The sequence below is a fragment of the Telopea speciosissima genome, chromosome 4 (genome assembly GCF_018873765.1).
Source record: "Telopea speciosissima isolate NSW1024214 ecotype Mountain lineage chromosome 4, Tspe_v1, whole genome shotgun sequence".
Lineage (NCBI taxonomy): Eukaryota > Viridiplantae > Streptophyta > Magnoliopsida > Proteales > Proteaceae > Telopea > Telopea speciosissima.
The window spans coordinates 6,545,481-6,562,922 of NC_057919.1; the positions used below are offsets into that span (position 1 = coordinate 6,545,481).

Genomic DNA, 17,442 nt, shown 5'->3' on the forward strand with positions numbered 1-17,442 from the left:
AGTCTAATCCCATCTAATTGTATTGATCATTACAGGGACCAATACCACTTGCGTATTAGGGATAAAGTGGACCAATCATTCATATTAAGATTAATAAGGGTGTTAAAATCCAACCCAAACCGGTTGAATCGATTGAAAATAACTAAAAACCAAAACCAAACCCTTTCGAGTGGTTTCAAATTTGGGTTTTTGAAAATGGTACATAGCCAAAACAAATCATTAAGACCGACCAAAATCAGACCGAACCAATTAAAAACGATAAAAAAATTCGTTTAATCCCATTATGCGTATATGAAAAACTAAAACAAATCAGTACCAACTTGATAATGGAACAATAAGAAACCGTTAATTCAACTTGATAAAAACCCAAAACCGAATTGAACCAAAATCAAATCAGATCAACTAGAACCAAACCGAACTGACCATTGACACCCTTAGACTACTCTATCTCAACAAACAAAGAATGAAATCCACCCCGAAAAAATGGACTAAGGGTGTGTTTGTCCTTAGGAGATGATTGAGTAGTCTAAAACATTCTTTTTTTTGTCGAATGCTTAGAATGACCAAATCATACTCCATGATGAAGAAGATTATGTCAAAAAATTCTAATTGGCAAATCAAAACCTTTACTGATTTTATTGTTTATTTTTTCCCTTTCTTGAAACATCGAATCGGTGAACTCATAATTATAAACCCTAGAAAATGTTTTGTGTGAAACTCCTCAAATATTCTAAAGCCTGATACAACCAAGCTTAGCATAATTTGTCAATAAAACATTGAAAAGAATAAATATTTTAGACAGAAAGGTTTCCCAAAATACCGAAATGAGAAGGACAAAGAGCAAAGAGTGACCATGTTATCTAGGAGAAGAGAGACTATGAGAGAGTTCAAAGCCGATCAACTCCAAACCAATGCCTTTGTGTATAGTTTCATTGAGCTCGCGATGATGCAGGGACTACACGACCGATTGGCATTCTCTTATCAAATAAAATAAATTTACTATTTAACCATTTAGTCAAACATCCGAAGTCGAACTTATGAGATGAGGTAAGACAGCAAGAGTTCCACTTCCACCATTGACAAAGAAAAAAACCAATTCTGAAAAATAGAAATAGAAAGAGTCCAAAAGGGGGGAAGGATAGTGATCGGTGTCTGCCATAGTTGCAATGGAGTTTATCTTCCATGCAAAGCACACATTTCATCATCATCATCATCATATAATGTGTACGTTATGGAGACGTGTAATATGAGAAAAGAAACTCCACATATAAATTCCATTCCCAAATATATGCTTGACGTGCGAATAAGTTAAAAATTAATTAAGATCCTTTAAAAAAAAATCATTCCATAAATAGGGTAATAAAAAATATTTCTATCACAAAAAGACCGCAACAAAGCACCAAATGCTTTTCCCCAAGTGCAATGTCAGTGTCCTTCTTCAAACACACACATTGAGAGAGAGAAACTTGTCGGTGCCACGGCTTTACTCTTTTGTATCGTCGCTATGGATCCGTTTCGGTCCGCTATGGGATCGGTTAAGATAGATTCCAATCTACGATCCTGGATCTGTTAATTGTGTTCCAAGTTCCAACAAATAGGGTTTTGAAAAAACTTTTTCCCAACCAAAACCAAACGTCTTTTTCTTTTAATTGTCCAAACTACCCCTCCACTAATACTTTCTTAACGGCTCCGAGGAAGTAGTGGAAGTTGTCTGTGTCTTTGGTCCTCCTTGTTAAACTCCCAGGGCCAAACGAAAACGGTTTTATTTATAGGAAATTTGGCGGAGAATACGGAAATAGGTCAACTTGGTCATTTTCCTCTTCCTGAACATTACAGAATTTAGAACCGCCATTGATGAGATGACCTCCACGTAAAATAAGACTGAGAAATAAAAACAAAGAAGACCTAGTGGGTCCCTCATCCGATGAAAAAAAAAGGTTCCAAAAGTAGATACGTGTTAATGCCACGTATAATTCCTGTCCCCTTCGAATTATGGCCCACAAAAGAATGGAAAAAAATTGACTCCTGCTGACGTCAGCGGAGAATCCAGATCTTACCGCCGAAAGAAGCTTCCAGTTCCGTTCTCATCGACTCAATCAGTGAAGAACATTTCATCCACACACACACACAGACAGTGGCAACTGGCGAAGCATTTGGTGTTGTTGCAGCGAAGAGTCTCTAATCCAGAGAGGAACTGAAGGAAGGTAGTTTTGGTGAGAAGAGGATCTAAAATCATCAATGAAGTAATAAATAGAAACAAAACAAAGAACCATGAGAGATCCTCTTCTCACTCTTATCCTGCTATTGTCATTGGTTCTATCTTCTTCTTCTGTATGTCTTTCTAGTGGAAACCCTGGAATCCAAAGTCAAATCGGCGGTGATGGTAACAGGAGAATTCTGCATCAGCCGTTGTTTCCAGTGGAGACGACACCTCCACCGGTGGATGAGCCACCTCCGGCAAATCCGGTAATCCCAGGTCCAGACGAGCCGTTCTTCCCCGAAGTCCCCACAGGGCAGAGCCCCGTTCAGACACAGACCACTCCTCCAGTTCCTCCTGCCAATGTCTCTTCTTCGGTTGTGCCAGCGACGGCGGCTCAGCCTATTAGCCCGACCAAGAAAGTTGCAATTGCAATCTCGGTTGGGATTGTGACATTGGGTATGCTGTCAGCATTTGCCTTCTTTTTGTACCGACACCGGGTGAGACATCGGCCTGAGTCTCAGAAGCTAGTTGGTGGCGATGGTGAGAACAACTCTCAGAGATTCGCGCAAGAACCAACGGGGCCAAACTCTGACTTGCTCTACCTGGGAACAATAGAGCCTTCGGATCGAAGAAGCGGCGTTGCAGGCGCTGGTGAGGAGGTAAATGGGGTGGTTGATTCCCCTTACCACAAGCTCAGCCCCATCCGAATGTCAGAGCTTCACCGTCCGAGCCCTGAACTTCATCCCTTACCCCCACTGAGCAGGGCTCCACCACACAAAACTTCTCCTCCTCCTCCAGCCATGTCGTCTGACGAGGAGACATTCTACTACACACCTCAAGGTTCAGCGGTTGAGAATGGCCATGGTACTGCTGAGAGCCCTTGGGTATCTGCCCCGCGTCAGGTTTGGCCAAAGATCAGTTCCCATGCGAGCACTGCCACCAAAAGTCCAAGCTTTGGTACTAGTTCTACTTCTTCTACTTCCACGCCTCACTCTCGAAGATCTTCTCCCAAATCACGTCTTTCTATTTCTTCTTCTCCCGAAGTGAAGCGTCTCATTGCGTCATCGATATCAATGCAGCCGCCGCCGCCGCCGCCTCCTCCTCCACCACTTCCTCCACCACCGCCGCCGCCACCACCACAACAGCTACGAGCTCGAAATAATCAGCCCGAAACGCCATCACCTCCCAAGGGCATAAGGAAAGTTCCATCACCTCTTTCCCTGACACCAAACTTGAAGCTTTCTGCGCCAATAAATGATCCATCCCCACAAGCATCTAAGACTCCGGTCCCACGTCCACCACCCCCAGCAATATCAACCAAAGTACTGCCTTCGGAAACAAATGTCCAAGTGACACCGGTTCGTCCATCGCCCAAGCCCCAACCTCAGATGTCTAGCCCAAAGGTCACCACCACATCGACGGAGAAACCGGCATCGATTGCAGAGGTCACCCAGAATGGTGACAGTTCTACCGAGCGCCTCAATGGTGGAGGTGATACGGATGGATCCAACAAGCCCAAGTTGAAGCCCTTGCATTGGGATAAAGTACGGGCTACTTCAGATCGAGCCATGGTGTGGGACCAGATGAAATCAAGCTCATTTCAGTAAGTGAAACCAAACTAAAATTGATGAGATGAACAAATATTGATCTTCAGGTACTCCCTCTATGTCGGGTTTGAAAATCTTTTCACTGGTTTGCAGTTTGAATGAGGACATGATAGAGAGTCTTTTCGGCTGCAACGCTACCAATACGATTCATAAAGAAGCGACCAGAAAATCAGTTCTTCCTCCCATGGAACGGGAGAACAGAGTACTGGACCCTAAGAAGTCACAGAACATTGCGATACTTTTAAGGGCATTAAACGTAACACGAGATGAAGTGTCCGAAGCACTGCTAGATGGTAAGCTTTTTTCCTTCTTTCCCAATTGTTCCATTCTATATTTATCACCGAAGAAAATGTCAGGCATACATTCAGTCGGTGTGGAACAGGGAAACAAGATATTGTTCATTATCAGTTCTTGGAGATTTGGTTGAACCTGATGTAGAGCTTAAAATATTTATGTGATTAAATTGTCTAAATCTTGTGAAAAATGACAATTTAATGTACTTTCTTTACTGAATAGCAAGCCTTCATGCGCTCTATTGCCATCGACGGCGAACCAGGTAGTCACAAAGATGCAACTAATCCAAGTCCTGCTGCACAACTTGAACAGTTGACTTGTCAGCCTGCCAAATTCTCAGGGTAGGATTTTAATTGCCAGGTCCATTGAGATAATTGACACCGGTTCTCAATTCTCAAGGCTTACCCGAGTTTAATAGTGGACAGATTTCTTGTATTTAAGATCCAACAGAGGTTGAACTAAGAATGCTGGGATCAGATGGAAGATTGAAGCGAGGTTGTAGACTATGTTCCTCCATTACCTCCAGTCCTGTTTGAAATTGAATGTGATCTCCAAAATCTTTGAAATTGCCACGACAGAATTTTCATACTGGATAGTGAAGCATTTTGCCCATTGCAGCCCTAAATGATCAGAAGACCTTTTTCCATTTCATTAGGTTCTTCCTCTACCGCAGAGAAAAACCTCAACCTACCTGAGATATTAATGCATAGAAACTAATTGATATTTGTACACTAGAAGTTAAAATTTTAAAAGTAGTGATCAGTGTGCCTTTTCAATCCTACTAGACTGCAGCCTTTTAAAGTTTGTACTGTTGAAGTGTGTATTGATAGATAATGTCAGTAGAAAAAGACAAGTTCAGCAAAGCAAAGCAAGGAAACGAGTATGGTGTATACTATCAAACTACCTCATTTTCAAATTAGTGTTCTCTGTGTCCTGCTCAGTCTGCTCTTTGTGTGTTAGGGGCTTAGATGTCCTTTATCATTTCTGAAGCCTTGGTTGCTTAATGATTAAATCAAACTGCCCTCCACTAATGGTACATTCATTGTTTTAGCAATGTGGTAGTGAATACCAATGGCAGCCGACTTCAGCAATCAGATAATATGAATTGGTGCATTGCAACAGGACTGCTTGGCAAACAACATTATTTGCAACCTTAATAATGTCAATAGATGATTCAGTTTGAAAAGTTATAAGAACATGTTAAAAGTGAATAAACTGAACAAATGTTTGTTACTATTTTTGCCTTCACATGCTGTCATTTAACAAGGGATACTCTATTTTCCCTGCCACGCACTGCATGTCACAGGTAATCCAGAAGCTTTAGGTGCTGAGCTTTTGGAATCTCTGGTGAAGATGGCTCCGACCAAAGAAGAAGAACTAAAGCTGAGAGACTATAGTGGTGACATATCAAAACTGGGGTCTGCAGAGCGATTTCTGAAGGCTGTGCTTGATATACCATTTGCCTTTAAAAGAGTTGATGCAATGCTATACAGGGCCAATTTTGAGACAGAGGTGAAATACCTGAGGAAGACTTTTGAAACCCTAGAGGTAACGTTGATGAAAACTTTCAATTTGTTTCTGAATGCTACAATTTTCTCGGTAATGAGGTGCATGCTGTTACACAGCCCCATAAGCATATGGTCTTGAAGTCTGTTACCCTACCCAAAGGACCAACTTATACCCTACCCCAGTTACATCTGTCAAGTTGTATTCAAACTATGAAAAATGTGCAAGAAGAAATAGAGATGTAACTGAAATATTTGGTGATTTCAAGTGCACTTTTTGAAATAGCTGTATCTTTTATATGACCTGGGTCAATTTTGACCAAACCCACCAAAGCTCCATCTGAGTTAGCTACACAATCTTTGTTGGTAATGATTAGAAAAGTTCCTTTAAAAAAAAAACATTTCCCTTGGCTTCACTGTACTTCTAACCAGACACAGCCTAAAATAACTAGATTTTCCTTGTCAAACCAGATATTTCACTGGTTTCATCTGAAATTTCACTGATGGTTTCATCTGAAATTGACAAATGAGTAAATGTCCCTTAATATCCCTCACTCTTGAAATTTAGCTCATTATCTGTAACATTTTCCAGGCAGCATGTGAAGAATTGAAGAACAGTCGGCTATTCCTCAAACTCCTGGAAGCTGTACTCAGAACGGGGAACAGAATGAATGTTGGCACCAACCGTGGTGATGCAAGAGCTTTCAAGCTCGAAACACTCTTAAAACTGGTAGATGTCAAAGGAACAGATGGGAAGACAACTTTGCTCCATTTTGTGGTCCAAGAGATTATTAGATCTGAAGGTGCAGGTTCTGATCCTCCACTTGAGAATCTTCCCAACAAAATGCATCCAAAAGTGGAGGAGGATTTCAAGAAGCAAGGATTGCAGGTTGTTGCCGGACTGGGCAGAGAACTTGAGAATGTCAAAAAAGCAGCAGGAATGGATTCAGATGTTCTAAGCAGTTATGTATCAAAACTTGAAATGGGGCTTGATAAAGTCAAGTTAGTTATACAATACGAGAAGTCAAATGCACAGGGAAAGTTCTTTGAGGCCATGAGGCTGTTTCTTAACGAGGCTGAAGAGGAGATCCTTAGGGTCAAGGCTGATGAAAGAAAAGCTCTATGCCTTGTAAAAGAGGTCACAGAATATTTTCATGGAGATGCAGCAAAGGAGGAGGCTCATCCTTTCAGAATCTTTGTAATTGTAAGAGATTTCCTCTCAGTGTTGCATCAGGTATGCAAGGAAGTGGGAAAAATACATGAGAGAACAATTGTGGGTTCTTCCAGATCCTTCCGGATGTCTGCAAATGTTTCATTACCAGTCCTTAACAGATTCAATACAAGACAGCAGCATGGAAGTTCAGATGATGAAAGCTCATCTCCATAATATTATGTGAAGATGGTGCACCTCTATTTCTTTTGGAATCCAACCATTATTTAATATGCTACTGGTCCACACTTACTATATGTTATTAGGAGCTAGCTATTACTTTCTTGATCAAACTACTTTTGGCTTCCCCAGAAAAGAAAAGAGTCCTCCATATTTTCATGGAGAATGCGGTGGAGGATATGATTCTTTTGACTTCTTTATAATTTTCAGGGATTTTCTCTTGATGTTGGGTTGGGTATGCTTGACAGAGGTAAGATGCAGGAGTGAATGATGGCGGGGTTCTATTAGATCCATCCACTGATATGCAAGATTCAATAGCAAGCAGGATGGAAGTTCATATGAGAATAATTCTTGCATGAAGTTGTTGCACTTGAATTTCTTCAGAGGTTATGCAGTTAAGTGATATTCCATTGTACCAAAGACCACAGGGCATTTGTTTTCTGAGGAATCCAAAGGAATGGTTGATAGAAAGAAAAAGGAATGGCTTTGATGGGAATTTGAACTGTTTGATACCACCTTTCCAGATGGAAGATAGAGACTCTCAATTCACAAGGATTGCTTCCAGAAAGACTAAAGAAGCCGTATGAGAAATGCAGTGGTTGGTCGGCAAGAAGCCTAGAAAAGAGTGGAAGGTCATGAGCAATAAAAAGACCTCAAGGTTTTTTATACCGCAAACCTACAGTTCATGGAGAACATCTGAGAAGAATAATCATGCATTGTAGGGGAATGGTTCTGTAATATATTGATCCACACATCATACTCCAAATTTTACATAGTTAAAATAATCTTCCAAAACTGTAATCTATAACCCAACGTCCATCAAGGAAACAAAAATTTTCTCATTTGGGGTAATCTCTTTTGATATTAATTCATAATAAGTAGCTGCTGCCTACACATTTTGGTGATGTCTTTCTGAGTTAACAAGAGATTGCTAGTTCCTGGGCTCTTCAGGCTGGAACTCAGGAACAGTACTTTGACTTTTGTATATTTCATGCCAAAACACAGTATGAAGTCAATTCAAAGTATCTGCAATTTAGTTTTGCTTAATTTTTGTTCTTCTTTGTATACCCTGTAAGTTAACTTGAAGAATAAGCTTAAGTTTTTCCGTCTTCATGCATTTTTTAGCTTTTTTTTGGCTCAAAATTGTGTCAAAGTATCAAAACGGAGGTAGCAATGGCTAGTACCAAGAGACTTCTTTCAAGTGATCCATTTTTCACGTTTCTTGGTGTCTTTTGAGAATAATCTCATGGATCTGGGCACAAACTATTAGATCTAGAAAACCCAACGGCTAGTGGCAGCAAGAGGAGAATTTCTCCAGTGATTGTGTATGATCAAATTTTGACTTGACTACAGGTATTGAGCCTGGGAGGTAATTTTCTCAGTCTCTGCACAGAATGAGTTCTTTTCCTTGTTAAGTGAGTGTCTCCACTAAACAATTTTGCTTGAATCGAGCTTTTAGACTGATTCTGCAAGAAGGATAGAGGATGCAACTAACTGCCACAGCTTTGTTAAGAGCTTGACAGAGAACCCAGACCCATTGCCGTGCTCCATTTTGAGTTACATTAATCTCTTTCCTCGCACCTGAATCAGTCACTAATACAGTAATCATATCTATGATTGTTTGGTGAGTTTCATATCCTGAACTCAATTTGATTTGAGAAGAAGCGAGGAGGTAAGGAAACTAGGAAAGCAAAACTTAATAATCTTGCCTTGCTAATGATATTAGTGAAAATTCTTTTAGGGATTTGCTCTTTCTGGGTTAAGAATCTGGAAGCTAGATACTTCCCAGCACCAACTTTATCGATGCTTCAAGTTCTCCCAAAGCTTCATGAGCATGGGAGGGAATTATCAAAGCCTGATAAACTAGATTTATTAGAAGAGAATAGAAGTACAGGTAAAGCATGTGAACAGTGTCGACACACACACAGAGTCACAGACCCTGCACACTGGTTGGCAGTCTGAACAAACCCACAAACTGTGAGTACTAGCTCCAGCTTTGGAGGTGCCAATGCTGAGACAAATGTTACATGCCATTGAATGCCAGACTCTGTTTGTTACAGCTTAATTCGATCAAGCTATAGGCTATTGTAAGGCAAGAGGCTCAGTGCAAGGAAAATTACCTTACAGATTTTCTTTTGTGGTACTCAGAACATTTTCCCCCTCCCCTTACACCGCACTCCAAGTTGACGGCGGGATTAGATCCCAAGACCCGGCAACAACAGGCTAGGGTACCGTCCGTTTGACAGAAAGATTTACTAGTTTTAGGTCCTCTCTCCCTCCTATAGAATTGATCAGATGCAAGGGTTACTGCCCTTCCATAGAATTGATCAGATGCAATGGGCTGCCGTGTCTGCAACTGGAATCTTTTCCACCATGAAGCGTAGATGTTGGATTGGTCTGTAGTTAGATGACACAGAATTTGACTCATAGACAAACTGCCGCGTGACTATTGATGGCATGGTTGAAGATTCCAGGTACAGGCATTGGGAGCCCAACTCCTAGGTTTATGGAACATTTGGATTCATATTTCCTTTTGGAACATTCACCATACATGTATTTCTCATCTAAAAGGGAAGAAAATCACATGATTATGTGTATGGAACATTTGTATCTACTGACTTTTGTGGCCCAAGAGATTTTGATGGCACCCATGAAATGCTGAACTACTTCCACCAAAAAGAGGGGGGGCGGGGGGGATGATGGTGAAAACTGTGAGTTTCAACCTCCACTCCTCAAGAGAACTGAAGTGTGCAATCCTCTTATAGCCTTAATCAAATTCTGAGATACCCCATCACCTTCTGGGTTGTTGTAATTTATCAGCTATTTTATCCCACTTTTTGTCATCTGCCATTAAAAGTTTTAAACTTCATAGGGCGTTGGGGCCAAATTTTGGAAGTGATTCTCTGCGGCTTCATTACTTTCCATTACAAAGAGACATCATTGGTCTTTTGACCAATGTATTCTCACAGAGTCTAGGCTGTGAACCCAATTTACAACAGGAGCTTGTACAAGGAGAAACCAACCTCCTAACTCAAGCTCAGACAGTATTTGCCAATGAAAAAAATGGTCCTCCACCAATGCTCTTCGAACTCAGGATCTTTTCCGCCAATTTTTCCCACTTCATATTGTCCTTCTTGTTCTGTAGTTGCAATCTCTCCTTAAAATTCCTGCAATGGAAGTATCTTCATTTAGAGGCTTAAGCTAGTTTACATTATCTGTGCTATAATTAAAAAAGAGCATCCCAGTGCACGAAGCTCCTACTACTGCAGGGAGGGGCAAAGGTATGCAGCCTTACCCCCAATTTGTGGAGAGGTTGTTTCCATGTTTCAAACCTGCAACCTGATGGTTGCAATAGCACAACTTAACCGTTGGGACAAGGATCGCCCACTATTATTTGTGCTACTAATAACAAGGAAAATTCTACAGTGTAAAAACTACAGGTTAGATGGTTACACCGATGGATTTGGTCCAACTATTAACCTAAGATCAACCAGGTGGTGGAACCATCTCTTTTTTCTTTTCTTATTTTTTCCCTTTTTCTTTGAACAATGAACCATCTATTCTTTGTTACTGTAAGATTGAGACAGATCATTCCACCATGCGAAAAGGAAAGAGAAGTGGTGCCCGGAGAAAGAAGGGGAGGGGAGGAAGGAAGATAAGGGATGAGGTGAACCTGCACAATGGAACCCTACACACATCAGGTTTAGCACAGAGGCGTGAATGTAGTTCCAGGATCTGCCACATTCTCTTGCAATGGATACAACCACCAGGGACCCGCATCTTGCAACCTGCAAAGTGACGGATGAGCAATTCTAGCCCCTTGCATGCTGCAAAACCACAAGGCGCTTGGTCTCCTTTCAAAACCTTGTCATGGGGACCAATAGTCCGACATCCATCTTTGCATATATGAACAAGTGCTTCCATTGCCTCGTATAATTGCATGTACATCTTCCTCTCTTCAAGCTTTTTTGCCCTTTCTTGTTTCCTCTGAAAAAAAATCAGAAGGATTAGAAACTACAATGAAGGAAAGCTACTGGGGCACATTAGAAGAAAGCTCTCACCGAATCAGCTTCAACCACTGACTCTAACAGTTCCTTCTCAAGCCTTGGGTGGCTTTGCTTCATCACTCTCCATCCTTCAGTTGCACAAACATTCTTGAACCTCTTTAGGATCAGACGGTGACAAAAAAGGGTGAGTCGAGGTGCATCACAGAGAAGTGAAAGCTGGAAGATGTCAACTACATTCTCCACAGTGAGCAAATTCTGCTCTAGTTTCTGCTCACACACTCTCTTCAACTGGGGAACCACAAACACATGTGACAACACCAACAAGTGCAAACCATATTTTTTCATATCTTCTTTTTCATAGCTACAAGCGAAACATGTTACTATACAGTTTAGTAATACTGCAGTGTAATAAACAACAAAAACAAAGATAACAAACAACATAGTTCCTTTTTCTTGGAGAGGGGGAGGCGGGGAAAAAAAGAGTCTTAGTTATAAGAAAAATTGCTGCTGCATTTTATTATACCCTAATTATAATTATTGTTGATGCCACTACCATGACAGTGACCACATAAAATCCTAGAACATGTCAGACTGGTTTGGTTTGCAATGAAAGAAGTTTAAACTAGGGATAGGAAGCACCCAATAAGATCAACAATACCATCAGAGCAGAAACTTAAGATGAGAAGCAGTGTTCAAATTGAGGAATGTCAAGGCCAATCAATATAAGACTGGTCGAATTGGATAGAATCATAAAGCATTCACACTCCATAGACCATAAATAAAATGCTTCAATACCTAGCCTCCAATTCATTTGATCTATATGATAGTGTTATGCATCCAATGGTAAGTTAAATCCACAGACCATGATAAAGTGCTTCAATTCTTAGCTGCCTGCTCATTTTGGGATGCGTTTTGTATGCATCCTTGGAATGCATTCCAAGAAATAATACCAAATGCAGCCTTTGTTTTCCACCCATGATCCTAAATATCTGGACCCACTATTTAAACGTATATTTGTCATCTCATCTTCTCAACCTCAATATTTTTTGGGTCATGGGACTCCACCCCCTGAAGATCCTCAACTCTAAAATGTGGTCAAAGAGAATGAACTATACAGTTATATTTTGAAAGCGTTTGGAATCATATAGAAAACTTTTGAAATTAAGGTTGTGTTTGGTATGACTTCTTGGAGCATTATCGACCTAGAATGCATACCAAACGCAGCCTTGAACTATATGAGTCCTATTCACCCAACAGCAAGTTAAAATGAGAAGGAAACTGCAAGAAGAAACAACAAGATTTACCATGAAGAGTACAAAAAGCGAATGAAGACTTGGACTGCCTGATGTGGGACACCCTGGATGGAGATTGATCGCCGTCGACCACGACCTCTTGAGTGCTTCAACATGCACTTCATCACAGGAGAAGCCATGCCCTGTTGGTACACATCCCAATCGGTTAATTTAAGTCTTCTTTTTAACTCCTAAAGAATAATGGAATAGCTTATAGCCCTAGTCCAACACTACTGTTTAACAAGCAAGGGCCAGTGTTAATTATGCTTATCATACTAGACACAAGCAGTCCTTTGGTTGGACACCATGTTGGATAATCCAACCTCAGATGATAGATAGTCTACAGATCCTTCAACGAGGCTGAACTAATAAAATTCCACGATTAATAAGCTTTACTTTGGGGAAGGGACATGTAGAAGTAAAACAACTAAAAGGGGGGCACCCAAAGCCAAGTCTCATCCAAAACTATATAAAGATAACATGAACAATAAAGTCAAAGATTTAAGGCAAACAAGTATGGTAAAATATCTCAGTCAAACAACCCTTTTTTGGGAAGATTGACCTTCATCTCATTAACAGATAGTGAAAGCTAATGGAACGATGAGGGCACTTTGGAGGCAAGATACCTAATATGCCTAACCAGATGCAAGAATCTCAATGGACTGATTACCAGATTATTCATCCAACAAATTTTCTCCTTGCAGATTATAGTATTAAAAAGTGAATTTGCATAAAGCATTAAATACAGGTTCTGTAGTAAATCCAACATCGCTGTTTAAATTCTTCTTTTTTTTTTCATCTCAGTTGTGTCCGGAAATAAAAGGATCATTGAAAATACCTACTGACTCTCTAAAGGCCCTCCTGAACTGAACATAGGGCACTTCATAACTCAACACTCCAAAGCCCTTCAAAAAACCTTTTAGGCAAATCACAAAATAGATTAGAAACAAAATGGATTGTTATGGAAATCTATGGAGAGACAATTCCAAAAGTTTGTTTGCTTCCTGGAAGGGGGTGATCAAGAGGGTTGGCGCTTACTGGCAAATGCTGCAAGTGCAAAAGAAGCCTTTCTTGTAAATTTAGATTGATAGGCTGACAAGTATTCTAGACTACCAAGAAACCCACAATCACTTTTTGTTCTGATTCCATTGAAAAAGGAAACAAAGAGAAGGATCCCAGACTTTAAGGGCTTCAAAATAATTAGTCACTTCTAGTCAGAGAGCATAAAATAGCTCATTATTTTACGATAGAAAGAGGAGGAACTCACAAGAATGCTAGCATGTGCATTAATGACAACACTGTTATCAGTCTGGATAGAAACATCTGCTTTATAACCTTCACTGAAGAGACGTTTCCACAAATCTTGAGTTGCTGCTGGAACGCATGTGTATCCCCTTAATGGTACTCCATTTACCACCAATGTCTTTCGATAATAACCATAAGTCATAAAATTAGGAAATGGAGGTGCCTCGGGGGAATTCTTCTTGTCAGCTTCAGGAGATACTTCACAGTTCATCCCTGCAACCCCTTCTAAGCTCCTGCACATAAAACGATACTGATGATGATGACACTATACCTAATTGTTGAAAAAAACGATTCAGAAAAGAAGGGAAATCACAAACAAACACATAGATTTACGTGGTTCAGCAAGATTGCTTACGTCCACGGTGAGATGAGATCAGTTTCACTATCAACAGAGAATAGGGTTACAACCGCTCGTCCTCACACTTCTCTCAGATTGCGTTACAGAGAAAGAACCCTCACTACATATTTATATCAAAACCCTATAGGCCTATACAGTAATTTTACCAAAATGCCCAGATAGTCCTCAAAAAATCTGATTACAATGGTCAGATCAGCTGTCCACTTAACTCTGATCACATGGTCTCTTTCCTTAGAACTTCTTGGCTTATGTCATCCTGCAGGCAGACCCTGTAATGCAATTGTTTCATACTTGTTTTGGGGACAAAGAAGGAAAACCTTAGGATTCTAAAAACCGCTTTGTTTCTTTCTCTTTTCTTCCTCTACCACCACTGCCCCTCCCTTCCACAACAGTGATAGAGTATCACGGATTGCACACCAGCAGCACAAAAGTAATCCCCAGGCCTCTCTTTCTGAGCAGATGCATGATTAAGGTGAAACTAGAGTTAATTGATTCAATATTTATATCCTTTCTATAGTTGCAATTTCGACAGTTAAAATTAGGAGCATGGTCTTTCTGACGTGCATATATAACTTCCCCAAGGACGAAAACCAAATACGGAGAGTTGCTTACTACCTGCCCTCTAAGACAAACACAGGGTCAGTCAAGAAGAATGATGAAGAGGGGCAAGTACATGAATTTTGTTTACAGATAACATGTTCTGAGTTTGAGTGACAGATAAGCAGCCGATACAATAATTCAATTGTTTTTATAAAATTAGCAATTCTGCTCATTAAAACTTCATTTTTTTTTAAAAAAAAGGGGCTGCTGGAGCCACAAATTTCTCCATCAATTCTCTGTACCTTGTAATTTTTGCTCTATTATTATTTGAGTAGCAAATTTGGTGGTGGGTAATGCAAAATTCGATACATGGAATCTTTGTATCATGCATTCAATTTTATTCCATGAATGCATATGTGGTGCAAGTAATCTGCTTCTGTCGCTCTCCCACAATTAGCTCATAGACAGATACAGATGTCAGCCCAACCCGGTAGAACACCTCGTAAAGCCAAGATTCCATACCATATAATGTGTTGCTACTTTAAAAACCTTTCGCCCAGAAAATTGAAAGTCCAATTTTTCAATGGATAACAAGGATGATCTAATTGAAAATGATTTTTGGCTGAAAAAAGAAAGAAGAATTTGTAAAGGGAGCCAGAGATGGAATGATTGAGAGTCTTCAGACTGGACAACATGCATACCAGTTGTTACTATTATAAATCATTGGGGATCGTCTAAAATTAATTAAACAAGACATGGTTACAAGTCCAAAATATGGAAATGCCAATGGGTATTCAGTCATTGTTCCCCTGGTTCATCCATCATGAAATATAACTACAACTGCATGTGAATTTATTCATAGAAGGCCCAAGCAAGTAATCTAGAATATAAAAAAAAAATTCAAACAGAAAAATCGGAAAGGAGGACGAATACCTATGGAAATCAGAGAAATTCCAAACGAAGCAGTATGGGAATCACTCCCTTCCGAATCCTACAACGATCAAAGAAGCCTCGCCATGGAACGGATCAATTCATTACAGAACCCCTAAAACTGCTAACCGGCCTCGAAACCAGGTAACCCTTCTTTTGCAAAAAGAAAAGAAATGGGATCGGAACGAGGCCGGAAGCAGTTTTAAAGATGCCCATTGGGATCTGCGATCGATTGTGCTTTTATTACAGAATCCCCAGTCCCCGACACTACGGATAACAGCTCTCTCTCTCTCTCTCTTATCCTTCTTCCCGCATCTGAAGCCGAAGAATTGATAAGAACCGCGTCTGGCATTTTGAATAGATTCACGAAGAGATCGATCTGTTCACACGCTTCCCAAACCGCTTAACCGAATTAACCATCGGGGTTGTGAGTTGTTACATCTGTGTTCATGATAATATACGCTTCAATTTTGTTCCATTAATGTACGCCCTTCGTTATATGCCCTTGGATAGTCATCTACCAGATCATGTATAGCTAGCTGTATAGAAACATTCCAATAAAGTGTGACCTTTTGATGAGCTCAAAGGTTTCCATCACCAGGGCACTCATGGTGATTTCACACTGTGATCAGACTCCTGGAATGTCAGAAATACTATGGATTCACAATATTTGTCCGTTAAATTTAGGGTCCCATAGGGCATCATCATATAGGACGGGCAGGGGATCATTTCGAAAGGAGATGAGGTAGACAGGCACAACAAGCGCTAACTTGTGGTATGTGGGCGGTGTGCCCAATTTTTTCTCTTAATTCTATTATCTAAAAATGAAAAAAAAAATAAACTTTACGACAGCATTCCCATGACATCTCTTTTCAATTGTAGAGCAAAAAATCATTTCGTTTTATTTTTAGTCAAATAGTAAAGAAAATTCCATTAGGCTCCGTTTGATTGCAAGGGGAATTCAAGGGAAGGGAAGGAAAAAATTTCAAACTTAAAAAAGAAACTTTTGTAATCATTACCCCATGTAATTGTATAAACTACTTCAATTTCTTATCATATATAGTAAATATACATTGTACATATAATATTTATTTTACATTTTAAACCAAAGGGAAATGAATGCAAAGTAAAATGGAATTTAATAACCAAATATGGAATGATTTGGAATTATTGATATTGTCACATGGTGTCACATGGGATAATGATTATAAAAATTCCTTTTTTAAGTATGAAAATTTTCCTTCCTTTCTCTTTAATTCCCCTTGCAACCAAACGGAGCCTTAGTTATGCCAAAAGGGGTGGAGGGGATTCGTATTTGTTGTTCAGGAATCAGATTTTTCCGCTAAAACTATTGCATGGGCAATCAGGGATATACTTTTTGTTATACTATTTTTTAAAGCGGTCTTCGATGATAGAGTTGTCCCGAAAAAGGGTAGAAGAATGAGACCTATTATGGGACATACAATGCATTACAGGCGTATGATCATTACACTTCAACAGGGATATTCTATTCCACCTCTTAGAAAGAAAAGAACTTAAATCAAAATACTCTTAGTAGGCTTATCTGTTGTTTCATTCGCATTAGATGCATTCTCATCTTTGAGTTTTTGCTTCATAATAAGATAAATACAATTAATCTTCCATGTTGCGCGCTTGAGATATTAGCTCATCGATGTTCAGCAATCGAAAGGACCAGTCAAACTCTTTTAGAGCCTAGTCTCCGATCGATTTCATACCATCATAGTATAGGAAATTTTCTCTTTTCGCTGCTAATTGCAAAGGCACTCGAAGGACTAGGAGAAAAGCACCGATACCTAATAAGATTAAGTGAATACGTGTCATTTTCTTTCTATCTTTCTATGCAGAACCGAAGAATGGAAAGGATTTTTCTTCAGTCTTAAATCCGAGAAGTGCATGACAAATACCGCCAACATCATGGCAAGACAAGCAAATACATGCTAAAAGGCAATAGTCTCTCAAAGAAGTCAGAATCCTCACTAACGGTACTTGGGTC

At 39.9% G+C, this 17,442-nt stretch overlaps 2 protein-coding genes across 2 annotated transcripts; one reads left to right on the forward strand and one right to left on the reverse strand.

The window, feature by feature from the left end:
• The first annotated feature begins 2,256 nt into the window (after positions 1-2,256).
• LOC122658590 (formin-like protein 6) lies at positions 2,257-7,841 on the forward strand. The gene is made up of 4 exons (XM_043853611.1): positions 2,257-3,803; positions 3,901-4,100; positions 5,408-5,649; positions 6,199-7,841. The coding sequence occupies exons 1-4, from the start codon at positions 2,272-2,274 to the stop codon at positions 6,991-6,993; spliced, it is 2,769 nt and encodes a 922-aa protein (XP_043709546.1). The 5' UTR covers positions 2,257-2,271; the 3' UTR covers positions 6,994-7,841.
• Positions 7,842-9,748: 1,907 nt separating this feature from the next.
• LOC122658593 (BTB/POZ and TAZ domain-containing protein 4-like) lies at positions 9,749-15,580 on the reverse strand. The gene is made up of 6 exons (XM_043853616.1): positions 15,433-15,580; positions 13,563-13,835; positions 12,308-12,438; positions 11,058-11,364; positions 10,670-10,983; positions 9,749-10,163 (listed from the first exon to the last, which is right to left on the reverse strand). Exons 2-6 carry the CDS (start codon positions 13,809-13,811, stop codon positions 10,034-10,036), a joined length of 1,131 nt encoding a protein of 376 aa, XP_043709551.1. The 5' UTR covers positions 13,812-13,835; positions 15,433-15,580; the 3' UTR covers positions 9,749-10,033.
• Between the last annotated feature and the right edge of the window lie 1,862 nt (positions 15,581-17,442).

Excerpts from the sequence above, each read along its gene's own strand:
- LOC122658590 (XM_043853611.1), top strand. The coding sequence starts at position 2,272 with ATGAGAGATCCTCTTCTCACTCTTATCCTGCTATTGTCATTGGTTCTA. Across the intron at positions 3,804-3,900 it reads ATGAAATCAAGCTCATTTCA|TTTGAATGAGGACATGATAG; the intron begins GTAAGTGAAACC and ends ACTGGTTTGCAG. Across the intron at positions 5,650-6,198 it reads AGACTTTTGAAACCCTAGAG|GCAGCATGTGAAGAATTGAA; the intron begins GTAACGTTGATG and ends AACATTTTCCAG.
- LOC122658593 (XM_043853616.1), bottom strand. The coding sequence starts at position 13,811 with ATGAACTGTGAAGTATCTCCTGAAGCTGACAAGAAGAATTCCCCCGAG. Across the intron at positions 12,439-13,562 it reads ATGCACATGCTAGCATTCTT|GGCATGGCTTCTCCTGTGAT; the intron begins GTGAGTTCCTCC and ends GTGTACCAACAG. Across the intron at positions 10,984-11,057 it reads CAGTGGTTGAAGCTGATTCG|AGGAAACAAGAAAGGGCAAA; the intron begins GTGAGAGCTTTC and ends ATTTTTTTTCAG.